This window comes from Rhea pennata, chromosome 31, assembly GCF_028389875.1.
Source record: "Rhea pennata isolate bPtePen1 chromosome 31, bPtePen1.pri, whole genome shotgun sequence".
Lineage (NCBI taxonomy): Eukaryota > Metazoa > Chordata > Aves > Rheiformes > Rheidae > Rhea > Rhea pennata.
Window position 1 is genome coordinate 2,003,943 of NC_084693.1, and position 13,500 is coordinate 2,017,442.

At 68.5% G+C, this 13,500-nt stretch overlaps 2 protein-coding genes across 4 annotated transcripts; one reads left to right on the forward strand and one right to left on the reverse strand.

Moving 5' to 3' along the window:
* Positions 1 to 1,423: 1,423 nt before the first annotated feature.
* BOLA1 (bolA family member 1) lies at positions 1,424 to 2,794 on the forward strand. The gene is made up of 2 exons (XM_062597709.1): positions 1,424 to 1,473; positions 2,187 to 2,794. The coding sequence occupies exon 2, from the start codon at positions 2,202 to 2,204 to the stop codon at positions 2,634 to 2,636; it is 435 nt and encodes a 144-aa protein (XP_062453693.1). The 5' UTR covers positions 1,424 to 1,473; positions 2,187 to 2,201; the 3' UTR covers positions 2,637 to 2,794.
* Positions 2,795 to 4,388: 1,594 nt separating this feature from the next.
* SV2A (synaptic vesicle glycoprotein 2A) lies at positions 4,389 to 9,115 on the reverse strand. Of its 3 annotated transcripts, XM_062597694.1 has the most exons (12): positions 8,318 to 9,115; positions 7,241 to 7,421; positions 6,964 to 7,115; positions 6,573 to 6,706; positions 6,405 to 6,494; positions 6,096 to 6,206; positions 5,925 to 6,013; positions 5,643 to 5,807; positions 5,352 to 5,485; positions 5,041 to 5,244; positions 4,798 to 4,957; positions 4,389 to 4,651 (listed from the first exon to the last, which is right to left on the reverse strand). In XM_062597694.1, the coding sequence occupies exons 1-12, from the start codon at positions 8,907 to 8,909 to the stop codon at positions 4,468 to 4,470; spliced, it is 2,196 nt and encodes a 731-aa protein (XP_062453678.1). In that variant the 5' UTR covers positions 8,910 to 9,115; the 3' UTR covers positions 4,389 to 4,467. The 3 variants fall into 3 exon arrangements, with proteins under 3 accessions (XP_062453678.1, XP_062453677.1, XP_062453679.1); XM_062597693.1 differs by having other exon boundaries at positions 6,405 to 6,706; XM_062597695.1 differs by lacking the exon at positions 5,643 to 5,807 and having other exon boundaries at positions 6,405 to 6,706.
* Positions 9,116 to 13,500: the final 4,385 nt, after the last annotated feature.

The window sequence follows — 13,500 nt, forward strand, 5'->3', positions numbered from 1 at the left end:
ATAACCAGCGACCCCGGGGAGGTGGCAAGGGGGGGACGCCGGAGAGCCGGCCCCGCACGGCGCCCGGGTGTCAGCGCCGGGTCACGGCAAGCAGGCGGCCGCCGAGATTTACGGCCCCGGTGCTGCCGGCTGCGGCTGGGCCGGCAGCACTGTCCCTGGGGGACCCTGCGGCACCGGGGGCTGGCGCCGGGCCGTGCCTGGGGCATTCGTTACGTGGCACGAGTTTGCCAGGCCTCTGCGGCCGAAGCAGGGGCAAATCCCATGCCGCTCCCCCCTTCCCGCCCCCCCATGCAGAGCACCCCGTGCCGGGGTGTCGGGAGGCGATTGCATCCTGTGCCCCACCAGCACCCACGGGTGCCCCCCTCCGGGGCGGTGCAAGCTGAGGGAAGCCTGGGGGGCCCTGCAGGGCTGCCCCCTCCCCCTGGGGACTCCCCCAAAGTGGGCAGCAAGGTCGGGGTGCTGTGCGCTGGGCTGGGGCTCCTCCACGTGGGGACACAACGGACTGCAACCGGGTGCCAGCACACGCAGGCCGGCCGGAGTGGGGTTACTCTGGGTGTCAGGCAGCAGCACGTGGGTGTTACGGCAGCATTGCAGGGGTGTTACACCGGGGTGATGCAGCGTTGCACAGGTGTTACACCAGGAGTAATGCAGCACCATTGCAAAGCTGCCAGGTGTAAGGCAGCATTGCACGGGTGTTACACCAGGAATAATGCAGCATTGCACGGGTGTTACACTGGGAGTAACGCAGCATTGCACGGGTGTTACCGCAGCTGTAAGGCAGCATTGTGCAGATGCTACAGTAAGAGTAATACAGCATCACTCCTGTACACACACAGCTGAGTGTAGCACAGCGTGCCACCAGGTGTAACACAGCAGCACACAGGCGTTACGCTGGGTGTAACTCAGCACCAGCGGTACACTGGGTACGATGCAGTATTGCAGGGGTGTTGCGTCAGCACGGCCCAGGCATCGCACCGGCGTAACGCACCACCGCACTGCCCCTACGCTGGGCGCAACGCAGCGTTGCTGCGGGTGTCACAGCGGCTGTGCCACGGCCTTGCGGAGCTGTGACACCCGGTGCGACGCGGCGCTGCACGGGTGTTGCGCCGGCGGGAACCTCAGCCGTGGAAGGGGGGGGGGGCTTGCACGGCACCCCATGGGGCTGCCACGGTGCACCCAGCACCAGCACCTGCACCTGCACCAGCACCAGCACCTGCACCTGCACCTGCACCTGCACCTGCACCCAGCACCAGCACCAGCACCAGCACCAGCACCAGCACCAGCACCCAGCACCCAGCACCCAGCACCCAGCACCTCGCACCCCGCCGCAGCAGGACTAGCAAGGGCAGGGGCGGCGCGGGGCCTGCTGGGACTTGTAGTTCTGCCCCCGGGCCACGTGACGGGGCGGACCGCGGGGAGGACTCCAACTCCCAGCGTGCTCAGCGCGGCGGTGCAGGGGCGGTTGGAGCCCGGGTAAGGGCCGGGGCGCCCTGGCCGGGCGCGTGTGCAAGGCCGGGGTGGGGGTGGGGGTGGGGGTGGGGGGGTGGGTTTAGGGCTGCCCCGCTGCATTGCACACGCATGTGCAAGGGGGAGTCGGTTTGGGGCTGCCCCGCTGCATTGCACGCGCGTGTGCAAGGGAGGTCAGGTTTCGAGTACCCTGCTGTATTGCATACGTGTGTACAAGGAAGGGGTTCGGGCATGGGGCCACTCTGCGGCTTTGCACTCGTGTGTGCAAGGGAGGGGGTAGGGCAGGCTGGGCGTGTGGGCACGCCACGGCGTTGCACACGTGTGTGCGAGGCTCGGATGGGGCCAGGTTTGCGTGCCCATGGGCCTGCCGGTGGGAGGCCGGGGGCTGGGTTCGCGGGCAGCCTCCCCTGTTGCACATGGGTGTGCACATCGCGTGGGCTGGGGTGCCCCGCTGCACTGCACAGAGCTGTGCAAGAAGGAGCCCCGATGCACGAGCACGTGCAAGCGTGGGCTCAGACCCCAGGGCTGGGCTGAGCCTGGCTGGGACCTTCCCCCCCTCCAAAACCGCCCGTGCAGGAATGTGCTGCAAAAAAAGCCCAGAAACGCCCCAAATGCTGCACGTCCCAGCGCAACACCCCCTATTTCTGTTTTATGGGGGGAGAGGGGGGTTCATCCTGCTGGGCTCCCCGCCGTGCCCAACCCAAACTCTCCCGCCGCAGCTCCCGGCGCGCCGGATGCTGAGGACCCGCGCGGCGGCGGCGGCGGCGACGACGGCGTTGGCGGCGGCGCTGCGCCGGGGCTCCGCCATGGCCGAGGGCCCCGTGGCCCGCGCCATCCGCGCCAAGCTGCGGGCGGCCCTGCAGCCCAGCTACCTGCAGGTGCTCGACGAGAGCCACCGGCACGCCGGCCCCCCCGGCGCCGAGAGCCACTTCGCCGTGGTGGTGGTGAGCGGGCGCTTCGCCGGGCTGCCGCCGCTGCAGCGGCACCGCTTGGTGCACGGCGCCCTGCGCGCCGAGCTCGCCGGCCCCGTGCACGCCCTCTCCGTCGTCGCCCGCACCCCCGAGCAGTGGGACGCCGACCCCCGCGTCCCCCCCAGCCCCGCTTGCCTGGGGGGGTCCAAGCACGAGCGCCGCGGGGCAGAGGCGCCCGGCGGCCCGGCCGCATCCTGACCGCCCCCTCCTGCCCGTTCCCGCGCCGCTGCAGCCCCCAACCCGGCTCCGAGGCTGCTGCAGGTTTGGTTGGGGGAACTTGTTTCTTCTCGCGGCTTTGGAGCCGTTCTGCTGCTCCTTTTCCCCCAAAATATTCAAAATAAACCGCTCGCACCGCCTGGCTCTGCCTCATACAAAACACACCGCTCAAAGCCCACAGCGTTGGTCGGATAATTTTTTTTTTTTCCTTTCCTTTTCATACACAGGGTGGGTTCGCTTGGGTGGGGATATTTTTTGTTGCTGTTTTTGTCTTTTTTTTTTCCTTTTTTAATTCCTTACAAACATCTAAAAACTACACCACGGCACGACGCTGCATACAGACAGAACTACATATGTTCTCTTAAAAAGACCAGCTACACCAAAGGATGGCGAAGGGAGGAGGAGGAGGAGGAGGAAGACGGGGACGCGGGAGGAAAAACGAGATGAAGCACGCCGTGCGGTTGCTCTCGAGGGCGAGCCGGCCTCGCCGCCGGCCCGGCGTCTGCTCGCTCGGCGGCGGGGCCCCGCGGCGCGGCGCCGGCGGCTCCCCAGCGCTTTTGCATAGACCCGAATTTCCCGTCCTGCGCCGCTGCGTTCGGGCGCCGCTTTGTGCTTTGCAAACCGCTGCTGGTTTTTTGTTTTTTTTTTTTTCATTTTTTTTCATTTTTGTTTTTGTCGTTTGTGCTCCAGGAAAGCAGAGAGGGGGGGAAAAGTGGAAAAACACACACGCACCCCCGGCTACAGCCGCGCGCCCGCCCTCGCCGCCTGCGCCAGCTCCGGCTATTGCATCCATTGGGAAAGCCTAGGAAAGAAAAAACCTTTAAAAAGTAGTTAAAAAAAAATACCATGCGCTTCGGGGAGCAGGAGCCGCCTCCCCGCTCCGCGGGCTCCGGCGGGCACCACATCCCGGTCCCCCCTCCCCGTGCACCGGGAGTTTTTACGCCACCGTGCCGCAAACCCGCCGGGGGAATCGCCGCTGGCGTCGCCCCGAGGTGCTGGCACCCGAAGGAGGCGCGAGGCTGGGGGGACCCCGCTGCCCCCCCCCTCCCCCAAGAGCCGTGGGAGCCCGAGGGGCTCGCCGAGCCCCATGGGGTTGTGCCCCCCCCCGAGGGGCCGTGCACCCCCAAAGCGCTGCGCACCCCAAGGTGCACCCCCAAGGTGCCGTGCGCCCCGAGGTGCTGTGCACCCCAAGGAGCTGCGTGCACAGCAAAGCGCTGTGCGCCGTGGAGCATCAATGCGCCCCGAGGTGCTGTGCAAACCAAGGCATTCCCCCCCGCAAAGGTGCTGCGCACCCCAAAGCGCTGTGCACCCCAAGGTGCCATGCGTACCAAGGCCTTGTGCATCCCCAGGCACTGGGCGCCCCGAGCTGCTGGGCACCCCAAGGGGCCCGTGCACCCCGAGGTGCCACCCCTGCTTCGCCTGGCGGTGGACGGGGGGAGGGGGGGGGTTAAACACGGAGCTCACGTTGCTTCGCCGATCCAGCGCCCTCGGCCCCCGAAACGCCGGCCGCGGCACGGGCCTGCGCCCGCCTGGCCCTTCCTCCTCCTCCTCCTCCTCGCCGCGTTCCCCCCCCACCGAGCGAGCAGATACTCACACGCATGATGACACCGAGAAAAGAAACAGGGAGGGAGGGAGGCAAAGGGAAGGCGGCGGGGGGGGGGGGTGCAAACCAAAGAAAAAAATAATATATATATATATATATATATATCCCAAATGCTCCAAGAAGACGGTTCACAGTGTCTAAACGAGACTAATTCCCCCCCGCCCCGGGGAAGGGGAGGCGGCGGCGGGGGCCCCCCCGCCCCGCCGGCCCTCACTGCAGCACTTGGCCCCGCGTCTCGGGCAGTTTCAAGGCGAGGGAGCTGCCGAGGGCCAGGGCGCCCGAGGCCAGGAGGATGGGCACGGCCTTGGTGATGCCCACGAAGGAGGTGAAGATGCTGATGCCCAGCACGGCGGCCAGCTTGCAGAGGGCGTTGAGGAAGCCGAACGCCGTCGTCCTGCGGCGGGGAGGGGGGGGGAGAGGAGCCCGCTCGCCTCCCGCCGCCCGCGTCCCTCGCGGGCACCGGGAGCCCGGCGGCGCCGGCGGGGGCGGGAGGAGGAGGGGTGGGGAGGGGTGGGGGGCCCAGGCGTCCGGGCGGCGTACCGCTTGTCGGAGGGGTAGAGCTCCACGGTGAGCACGTCGAGGGCGTTCCAGGAGGCGATGCTGACGCCGCCGAAGAGGCAGAGCAGGGCGATCATGGCCGACTCGCTGTTGCCGAAGGAGAGGAAGAAGCAGCTCACGCAGGACATGACGCTGGAGCCGGCTGCGGAGACACGGGCGGCGGGTGAGGGCGGCGCGGCGGGCGGCGGCGGCGGCGGCGGAGGCGGCGGGCGCCGCCGTGCCCACCCAGCATGCGGAGGCGGCCGATCTTGTCCATGAGGAGGGCCGAGACGATGTTGCCCGGCAGCACGGCCAGGGTGCCCAGGAAGCTCACGAAGTAGATCATGTAGGCGCTGTTGTCGTCGCTGAAGTCCAGCTGGCAGCCCTCCTTGTTGTGCAGGAAGGTGCTGTTGAGCACGCGGCTCTCGATGAACTTGTACTCGAAGAGATCTGCCGGCGGCGGGAGGCAAGAGCACGGGAAGGGGGCCGTGGGCGGCGGGCGGGTGGGTGCCAGCCCGGGTCCGTCCCCCCCCCCGGCGCCGGCGCCGCGCCGCTACCTGTGTTGTAGAAGACGGTGGAGATGAAGGTGCAGTTCTTGAAGAAGGTGTTGCTGGAGGTGATGTCCTCGAAGTAGCACTCCTCGAAGAGCGAGTCCTCGAAGATCACCGACTTCATCTTGAGGCCGATAAACCTGCGCGATTCGGGCCAGCGGGGCAGAGCCCGGCGCTGAGTCGCCGCCCGCCCGCCCGATCCCCCCACCCACCACCACCACCACCACCGCCGCCCCGATCTCCCCCCGCCGCCGCCGCCGCCGCCGCCGCCGGGGCCCCGCGCGCCCGGGCACGCACTTGTCGTTGAAGTACTCGCCGTTGCGGTGGATCTGGTTCTCCAGGGTGAAGTTGAAGGTGAAGTGCTTGACCCTCTCGCGGGTGAAGAGCTTGGTGCGCGAGGCGTACTCGATGCTCTGCAGGTGCTTGATCATGTCCGGGAACCAAACCGTGAGCCCGTAGTAACTGCGGAGCGGCGAGGACGGGCTCGAACCACCCCCCACCCCCTGTCCCATCCCGGCCCGAGGACGGCGGCAGCACGGGCGCAGCGCCGCCGCGGCGCCCGCCGCCCCGCCGCCCCACCTGAACGACATGGTGAACCACACGGCCATCATCATGAGCGTCACGCGGCGGCACTCGGGCGCGAAGCACTGCTGGCAGTTGCTCCAGACCTAGGGCAGAGCGAGGGGCGGTGGTGGGCGGCGGGGGGGGGGGGTGTTTTGGGGAAGGGGGGGGCACAGCCGCCGCGCTCACCTGCTGCGCCAGGTTGAGGAACCGAACCAGCCAGCGGCGGTACCACGTGCCCGTGTCCGCCTGGATCTCGATGAGCTCGTCCTCCCGCTTGATGGTCTTGATGTGGGTCACCTGGGGACGGGGCGCGCGGACGGGTCGGGCAGCGCCGGCGGGGACCCCCCCCCCCCCGCCCGCCTCGCACCTCCGTTTCCCCGGCCAGAAGGTTGGGGAATTTGCACCGGCACGGAAAGACACCCCCCACCCGGACACCTGGGCCCCCCCCAGTGCCTGCAGGCTCGGTTCAGGCCGGGGGAGGGGGGAGGATCTTACCGAAAAGACCCTCTCGGGGTGGCCCTTGGCCCTCATGTTGGTGTCGTGGACCTGCTTGAGCACCATCCAGGCCTCGTCGTGCTTGCCGTTCTGCAAGGCAGGGCCCCGGGCGCTCAGCACCGCGGCAGGACGCGGCCCTGCCCGCGGCGCCCGGGGGCAGCCGCTTACCTCCAGGAAGAAGCGGGGGCTCTCGGGCATGGTGCTGAGCGCCCCGATGGCGAAGACCGAGGGGAAGGCGCAAACCAGGACGAAGACGCGCCAGCTGTGGAACTGGTACGCGGAGCCCATCTGGAAACTCCAGCCTGCGGCGGGGCCGGGCCGCGTCAGCGGGGCCGGCGCCGCGCCGAGGCCCGGCAAACTCACGGCACCGCTGCCACCGCCGTGCCGAGACCCGGCAAACTCACGGCACCGCTGCCGCCACCGCGCCGAGGCCCGGCAAACTCACTCCATCACTGTGAGACCCGGCAAACTCGCTCCACTGCCACGCTGAGACTCGGCAGACTTGTGCCGTGGCCGCGGCCGCGCTCGCGCCCCGGAACCCGCCTCGGCCGGCCCTTACCGTAGTGGGGGATGATGGCCCAGGCCATGGCGGACGCGTAGATGCCGCCGATCATCCAGAACATGCAGAGCCAGCTCAGGTGCTCCCCGCGCTTCTCCTGCGCCAGGAACTCGGAGAAGTAGGAGAAGACGATGGGGATGGAGCCGCCGATGCTGGGGACAGAGCCGGCGTGAGCGCCGCCGCCCCGGCCCCGCGCGGCTCCGGAGCAACGGGGCTCGGGGGGGGTGGGGGGCGGACGCATGGGTGCCCTTGCAAGGTGCTGCCCCCCTCCCCTTACCCCACGCCCGAGAGCAGCCTGCAGAAGAGGAAGGTGCCGTAGCCCTGGACGAAGGAGGAGAAGAAGGCGAAGACGCTGTTGACGGAGAGGGAGATGAGGAGGCACTGCCGTCGTCCCAGGCGGTCGGCCAGCCCGCCCCACAGGAACGCGCCCACCATCATGCCCAGGTACACGATGAGCCCTGGAGGGGGGGGGGGAGGACAGCGCCGTCAGCCCCCAGCCTCGGGGTGGGGTGGGGGGCTGCGATCAGCCCCCACCACGCCGTCAGCGTGGAGCCTGAAACCTCCCCCCCCAACCACCACCACCAAATCCTGCGCTGAGCTCCTCAGCTCCCCCGGCCCCAGCAGGACCACGCACCACCGGGAAGGGCGATGGGGAGGCAGCTGGGAAAGGGGCCCAGGAGTCCTGCCCCCCCCCCCCCCCACACACACACACACATACTCCTTGGCTGGGAACAGGAGGAGGAGAAGGTTGGAGGACGCCCAGGACACCTGGGTCCTCCCAAGCCCTGGAGCCAGGGTGTCTGGGCCTCCTTTTGCCACCCCTCCACTGGAGCTGGCCAGGGGACCCAGGTGTCCAGGGACCGCTGGGGTCAGCTTTCCCCGCTAGCCAGTGCTGCCACCCCCTTGCTCCCCACCACCTCCCTCTGTGCCCCCATGTCCCTCCATACATCCTCATGGCCCCCTACATCTCCCTGTCCCTTATGTCCCTTCAAACCACCTGTGTCCCCCCATGTCCTTCCATATCCCGTGTCCCCCTATGTCCCTCCATATCCCTTCATGCCCCCTGTATCTCTCCCTGCCCCTCCACACCATCTCCCCCCTGGTCCCTCCATCTCCTGTGTTCCCCATGTCTCCCTCTGTGCCCCCCATGTCCCCTCCATCTCCCTCTGCCCCCTCTAACCCCTCCATATCTGTGTCCTCCCAGACCTTCTCATATCCCCCCCACACATCCCGGTGTCTCCCCCCCCCCCCATCCCACATCTCCTAGTGTTCCTGGGCATCCCCCACGTCCCTGCACACCCCAATAGCTCCGTGTCCCCCCAGGTCCCTCCGTGTCCCCCGCATCCTGGCTCACCCAGCATGCCCTTGTTGGAGTCGGAGAGGCACATGTCCTTCTCGGCGCTGGGCAGCACGAAGCCCACCACGAAGACCTCGACGCCGTCGGCCATGAGGGCCAGTCCCAGGACGAAGTAGAGGGTCCACTGGAAGCGGCCGTGGCCGCACTCCTGCAGGATGAGCTCGTACTGCTGCGCCAGCTCCTCCTTGTCCTTCCGCCGCTGGCCCTCGGCATCGTCGAAGGCGCCGAAGGCGCCGCCGGCCGCCGGCTCGCCGCCCAGGCGCTCGCCGGCCTTGAGCGACTCGTTGCGGGGGATGCCCTGGTACTCGCCCTCGTAGATCTCATCCTCCTCATCGTGGCCCTCGGTGGCATCGCTGGAGGCGCCTTCCTCCTCGTTGGCCGCCTCGCCGCCCCGGTAGTAGCCGTCCTGCGGCGCGTAGTCTTCGTCGTCCTCCTCCTCCTCGAAGCGCGAGTAGGAGCGCTTGGTGTACTCGTCCTGCATGCGGTCCATGCCCTTGCTCACCTTCTTGGCCGCATGCTTCTTCACCTCCTTGGCGATGTCCTTCGCGCCCCGGATGAAGGCCGCCCGGTCTCGGAAGCTCTCGTCCATGTTGCCTGTCGTTTGGCTCAGCCCAGGGGCGGGGGTGTCACGGGGGGATGCACGCGCCTTGGCTGGGAGGGTCCTGCCCTGATGGCCTCAAGCCCGGGGGCCAGTGGTGACCGCGGGTCTCTGGTGGGATGCGAGAGGCCGGGCTGGAGCGCTACCCATTCGCTTGGCACGTGCGAAGGCGGCTGCGGGCCCCCGGCACCGGCCCAGACCTGCAGGAGCCCAGACAGACGCAGCTGTGATTTAGGGGGTCAGGAAACAGCCCTGCATCACTCCCTGGCCCTGCTCCAGCATGAGCTCCATCCCAGCAACGTACAGGTTCCCCTCTCTGCTCATTCAGAGGATCAGGTCATTTAGAGAAACTTTGGCACTATATTTCAGTAAGATTTAGGCACCCAAAGTCTGCTGACCTGAGTCCCTCAACCCAATTCTCCACTGTCTAATACTGTGGTTGAGCACAAGCTATGGCGCTTGCTTGTCTGTCTCTGCCGCTTTTCTCCAGCTGTCTATTTGAGCCAAAAAACACTGGCACCTTGTATCTTTGAGGCATCAGCCCTTGTGTCAAATTCGGTTAGGCCAGGCTTTCTGGGTGGAGGGAACGACATGCCGGCTGTGAGATCACACAAGTTTCATTTCATCAGCACTTCAGGGTTGGGAGAAAAAAAAAAACCAAAAAAACTGTGCACGAAGGGAGCACTGCGTGCAAGAAAGGAAGAGTTCGATACGGATGAGAGGAAAAACAGATCAGCCCAGACGAACAGACGGGCAAGACAAGCTGAAAGACGACGGGTTTGGGGCTGCCACCTCTCCCCTGCCGATGCGACGCTGCCAGCCCTGCCTGTCCACCAAGGGACCTTGCTCCGCTCCATCACCCCGGTGTCCCTCGGGAAGGGGATCGGAGCTCAGACCTCGGCATGGCAGTGCCCCCCATCCAGACCCACAGCGGGGCTCCCAACAGCACCGAGCACTCGCCAGAGCAACTGGTCCCGGTAGGGAGTGGGACAGAAGACGCAGATGCCACCAGCCCCTCTACCACCCAGCGGCAGGCCGGGGCCCCCCACGCCACGCAGAACCCCCCCGCCTCATTGACGGGCCCCCCCACGCCACTCAGCCCATTGAGAAAAAAGGCCACTCCGTTCCCTCAATGGGGCCAGGAAGGTGGGGCCGGGCCGTCAGCCAATGAGCTTCAGGGGGCGTGGCCAAGGCACCCGCATCAATGGGGCTGGGGGGGGGAGGCCCAGCTGTTCAGCCAATGAGATTCAGGGGGCGGAATTCCCTCCCCCCCCCCCAGCCCCGCCAGGACCCCCGGGCAGGGGCGGTCGTGGGGGGGGGGGGGGGGGAGGGACCCTGGGGACGGGGCCCCTGGGGACGGGGCCGGCGCAGCTCTGCCGACCCCAGCGCACCCGGCGTCGCAGTGGCGGCCCCCCGCCGGCAGCGAGGATCTGGGGGCACCCCTAGAAGGGGGCCCCGCGCACCCCGCCCCGGGGGGGGGGGGTCCTCCGGGCACCTAAACCCCACGCTGGGCTTCAGCCTCCGTCCAACCTGGTCCGTCCGGGTCAATCCCGCGAGGACCGGGGCGCGCGCGAGCTGACGCCCCAGGACCGCTGGCCCTGGGGGAAGGGGCTGCCGGGCCCCGAGGCAGCGCTTCCCCCCCCCCCCCCCCCCCCGTCGCTTCACCCAGACTGCAAGTCACCACCGAAAACTAGGCCAACAGCAGGCCTTTGCCTGCAGCCAAAATCCCCCATTTCCTCGGGAACCGCGGGACGGAGCGGCACCGCGCCGCCCCCCCAGCCTGGCACGGGGACCCCGCTCGTGCGTGCCACCGCGGACGGAGCCGGGCAGCGGGGGGCTCGCGGAGGCCAGAGGGGGGGGGACGCAGCGGCTCACAGGGGTGCCGGCGGCCGCGCCGCGCCGCAGCGGCTTCGGCTCCGGGGAGCGCAGGCGCCCGGCCGCGCTCCCGAGGGAGCTTTCCAGAAGGGATTTTGGGGAGCTGGAGCAGCCGCCGAGAGACCCTCAGCTCCATCCCTCGCCCCGGCGCCAGGCAGGGACCCAGCACCCAGGGCTGCGCCAGCTCCGTGACTCTCCTTAAGGCCGGAGCTTGCAAAGGTCACGCTGGCAGGCGGCAGCGGAGCCCGTGCTGCCCGGCTCTCTCGTGCCAGCAGGATGGGTGCTGGGAACCCACGTCCGGGCGGATTTTGCCCCCAGACCCAGCGCCAGCAGCCCACTGGTGCAGGAGCCGTGTGAGCTGGTGCAGAGGGGAGGTGAGCGACCGCCCGCAGCTGCCCGAAGCGCCCCGGGCCTGTCCTTCCCGGAGGGGAACCGCGTCTGGATGAGGCCCCAGGCTCCGGACAGCATCTCCCGGCCCCCAAGGCTGCCTTCTCGGGAAAGGACCCAGGCGTCCTGCCCACCCACTGCCCCCCGACCCATGTAGGGGCCTCCAAGGGGAGGACCCGCATGCCAAAGCCAGCAGAGCCACCGCAGCTCGTGACACGGATGGAGCAGCAGGTGCCAAATACCAGATCGTGAACCCCTTTGTGAGGGACGAATGTGACCCCCCCACCACCACCTCTCCCCCCGCCAAAAAAAAAGGCTGTTTTTATGGCTGGCAGCACACTGATGGTTGGGAAGGGGACAGAGTCGTCCCTGTCGCGTCCCCCACCCCGAGAGCAGGGACAGGGCACGACAGCGAGTTAAAATTAGCCCTTCCAGTCGAGCGGGGGGCCGCGCCGGCAGCGCTCCCTTGGGGCGGACGGGCACCGCGCGGGCACGCCGAGCGGGGAGCAGGCGCTGGCTCCGCGCACGGCGCCGGGGAGCCCACATCCCCTAGCACGTCTGTCTGTCCGTCCATCTGTCCATCTTGCCCACTGCAGTGAGTCCCCCCCCCCCCACCACCACCACGGAGGGTCCGACCCAGCCGATTTCTGAATGAACCCAGGCGGCTGCTTCCGAGCCGCGCCAACGAGCCCAAACGCCCGCTGCCCTCTCCTCCCCGGCACTTCCCTCCTCGACTTTAACCCGGAGGCGGCCGAGGCTCCGGCAGGGAGCCAAGCCGTGGCCTGCTCCCCCCGACAAGGTCATTTTGCGCCAGCCGGGCCCCCGGCTCGCTGCGGTGTCTCCCGCCGCAGCCGCGCCGAGGGAGCGATCCGGGTGCCCGTGACGTAGCCGCGCGGTGGGGGAAGAGGGGAGGAAAGAGGGGCCCCGAGAGCCGGCGGGCGCGCGGAGCAAGGTCACGGCGCGGCGAGGCCGCGCTGCTGGAGCCGGGGGGCCGCGGCGCAGCCCACGCCGCTCGGCAGCCAGCGGCCCTTTTAACATCCGCGCTTTGCTCTTGCAAGGAAGCCAACCCCCCCCCCCCCCCAAAAAAAAAATACGCCGCTGCCGGGCATCCCAGCACCACACGCACGCATTGCTGGCCCTGCTGGACCCATCTTTAGGCTGAGCAAGCGCCACCAGCCAAGGTTATTGGGCTCTGCTCCCCCCCCCCCCCCACCAAGCCTGCGCCGGGAGCGGGCGACGCTCGAGCCCCCGCTGCCTGCCCCGCACCTCAGCAGCCCCCGGCACGGCGGGTTCGCAGCCCCCGGCGAGAGCACGGCGGCCGGGGAGCAGTCTTAAAGCCCCTCCGTGCCCAAGGTCATCTGCCACCTCCCCCCCTTCCCGGTGAGCCGCGTCGCCCCCCGAAAGCCGCCCGGAGAAATAGCCGTTCCTCCGGCGAGATCCCCCCCACCCCGGCCACGGATCCGCCGGCGGAGATGCCTGCGGAGATCCCCGCTTGCGAGGCGGCCGGTGCCGGGGCGATGCCGAGAGGCTGTTAACCGTGCGCGGGGTTGGAGGCGGGGGGGGAGGGAAGAGGAAAAGACGGAGCGAGGCTAAAGGCAAGGTTTTTCAGGACAAAATGGCCACACGGAGCAAAAAGGAAAAGCCGAACCCCTCATCCGTCAGCCAGCGCCTCGGAGGATGCTGATGAAAGCAGTGGGGAGAGGAGGGGAGGGGGGGGATCAGCCTTACAAAAGCATCCGCCGCTCTCCCTTACCTGCCTCGGCCCCGGCCCGGCTCGGCCCTGCTGGCGGCGGGCGCGCGAGGATGCTCCGGCAGGGATGCGGGGAGGAACTAGCTCGCGGGTACCAGAGCCGGCGCTAGCGCCGCAGCCTCCGCCGCGCGCTGGGAGAGTCCATTGCAGCAGCCCGGCGAAGGGAGGGCTGTGCTACAGCCAGCGAGGGGGCGGGCGGCCTGGGGTGGGGGGGGGGAGAGCCGCAAAGCCGGGGGGCTCGCGCCTCTCCCTCGCTTTTTCGCCAAGCCGAAGGGAGGGCGACGCAGGGGTGATTCCCGGGGCCGCCCGCAGGGAAGCTCCGGCTGGGCTCCCGCTGCAGCGACAGCGGGGGAAGGAGGCGAAGGCGGCGCCGGCAGGGGAGGGGGGACAGAGCCTTTCGGGGCCGAGCTTTGATTCCTTGGTTTCATTCCCGGGGGGCGACGCTGGGGTCCCCGATGCTCTTTGGGGGGCGCGAAGGCGGCTGTCGCGGGGAGGCAGAGCGGGGTACGGGCCGCCTGGCCCAGGCCTCGGCCAAGCCCCTCGGCTGGCGCCAGATCCCGTTGGAGTCGG

Excerpts from the sequence above, each read along its gene's own strand:
- SV2A (XM_062597693.1), bottom strand. The coding sequence starts at position 8,909 with ATGGACGAGAGCTTCCGAGACCGGGCGGCCTTCATCCGGGGCGCGAAG. Across the intron at positions 7,116-7,240 it reads AGGCTGCTCTCGGGCGTGGG|CATCGGCGGCTCCATCCCCA; the intron begins GTAAGGGGAGGG and ends CTCTGTCCCCAG. Across the intron at positions 5,245-5,351 it reads CACCGTCTTCTACAACACAG|ATCTCTTCGAGTACAAGTTC; the intron begins GTAGCGGCGCGG and ends CGCCGCCGGCAG.
- BOLA1 (XM_062597709.1), top strand. The coding sequence starts at position 2,202 with ATGCTGAGGACCCGCGCGGCGGCGGCGGCGGCGACGACGGCGTTGGCG.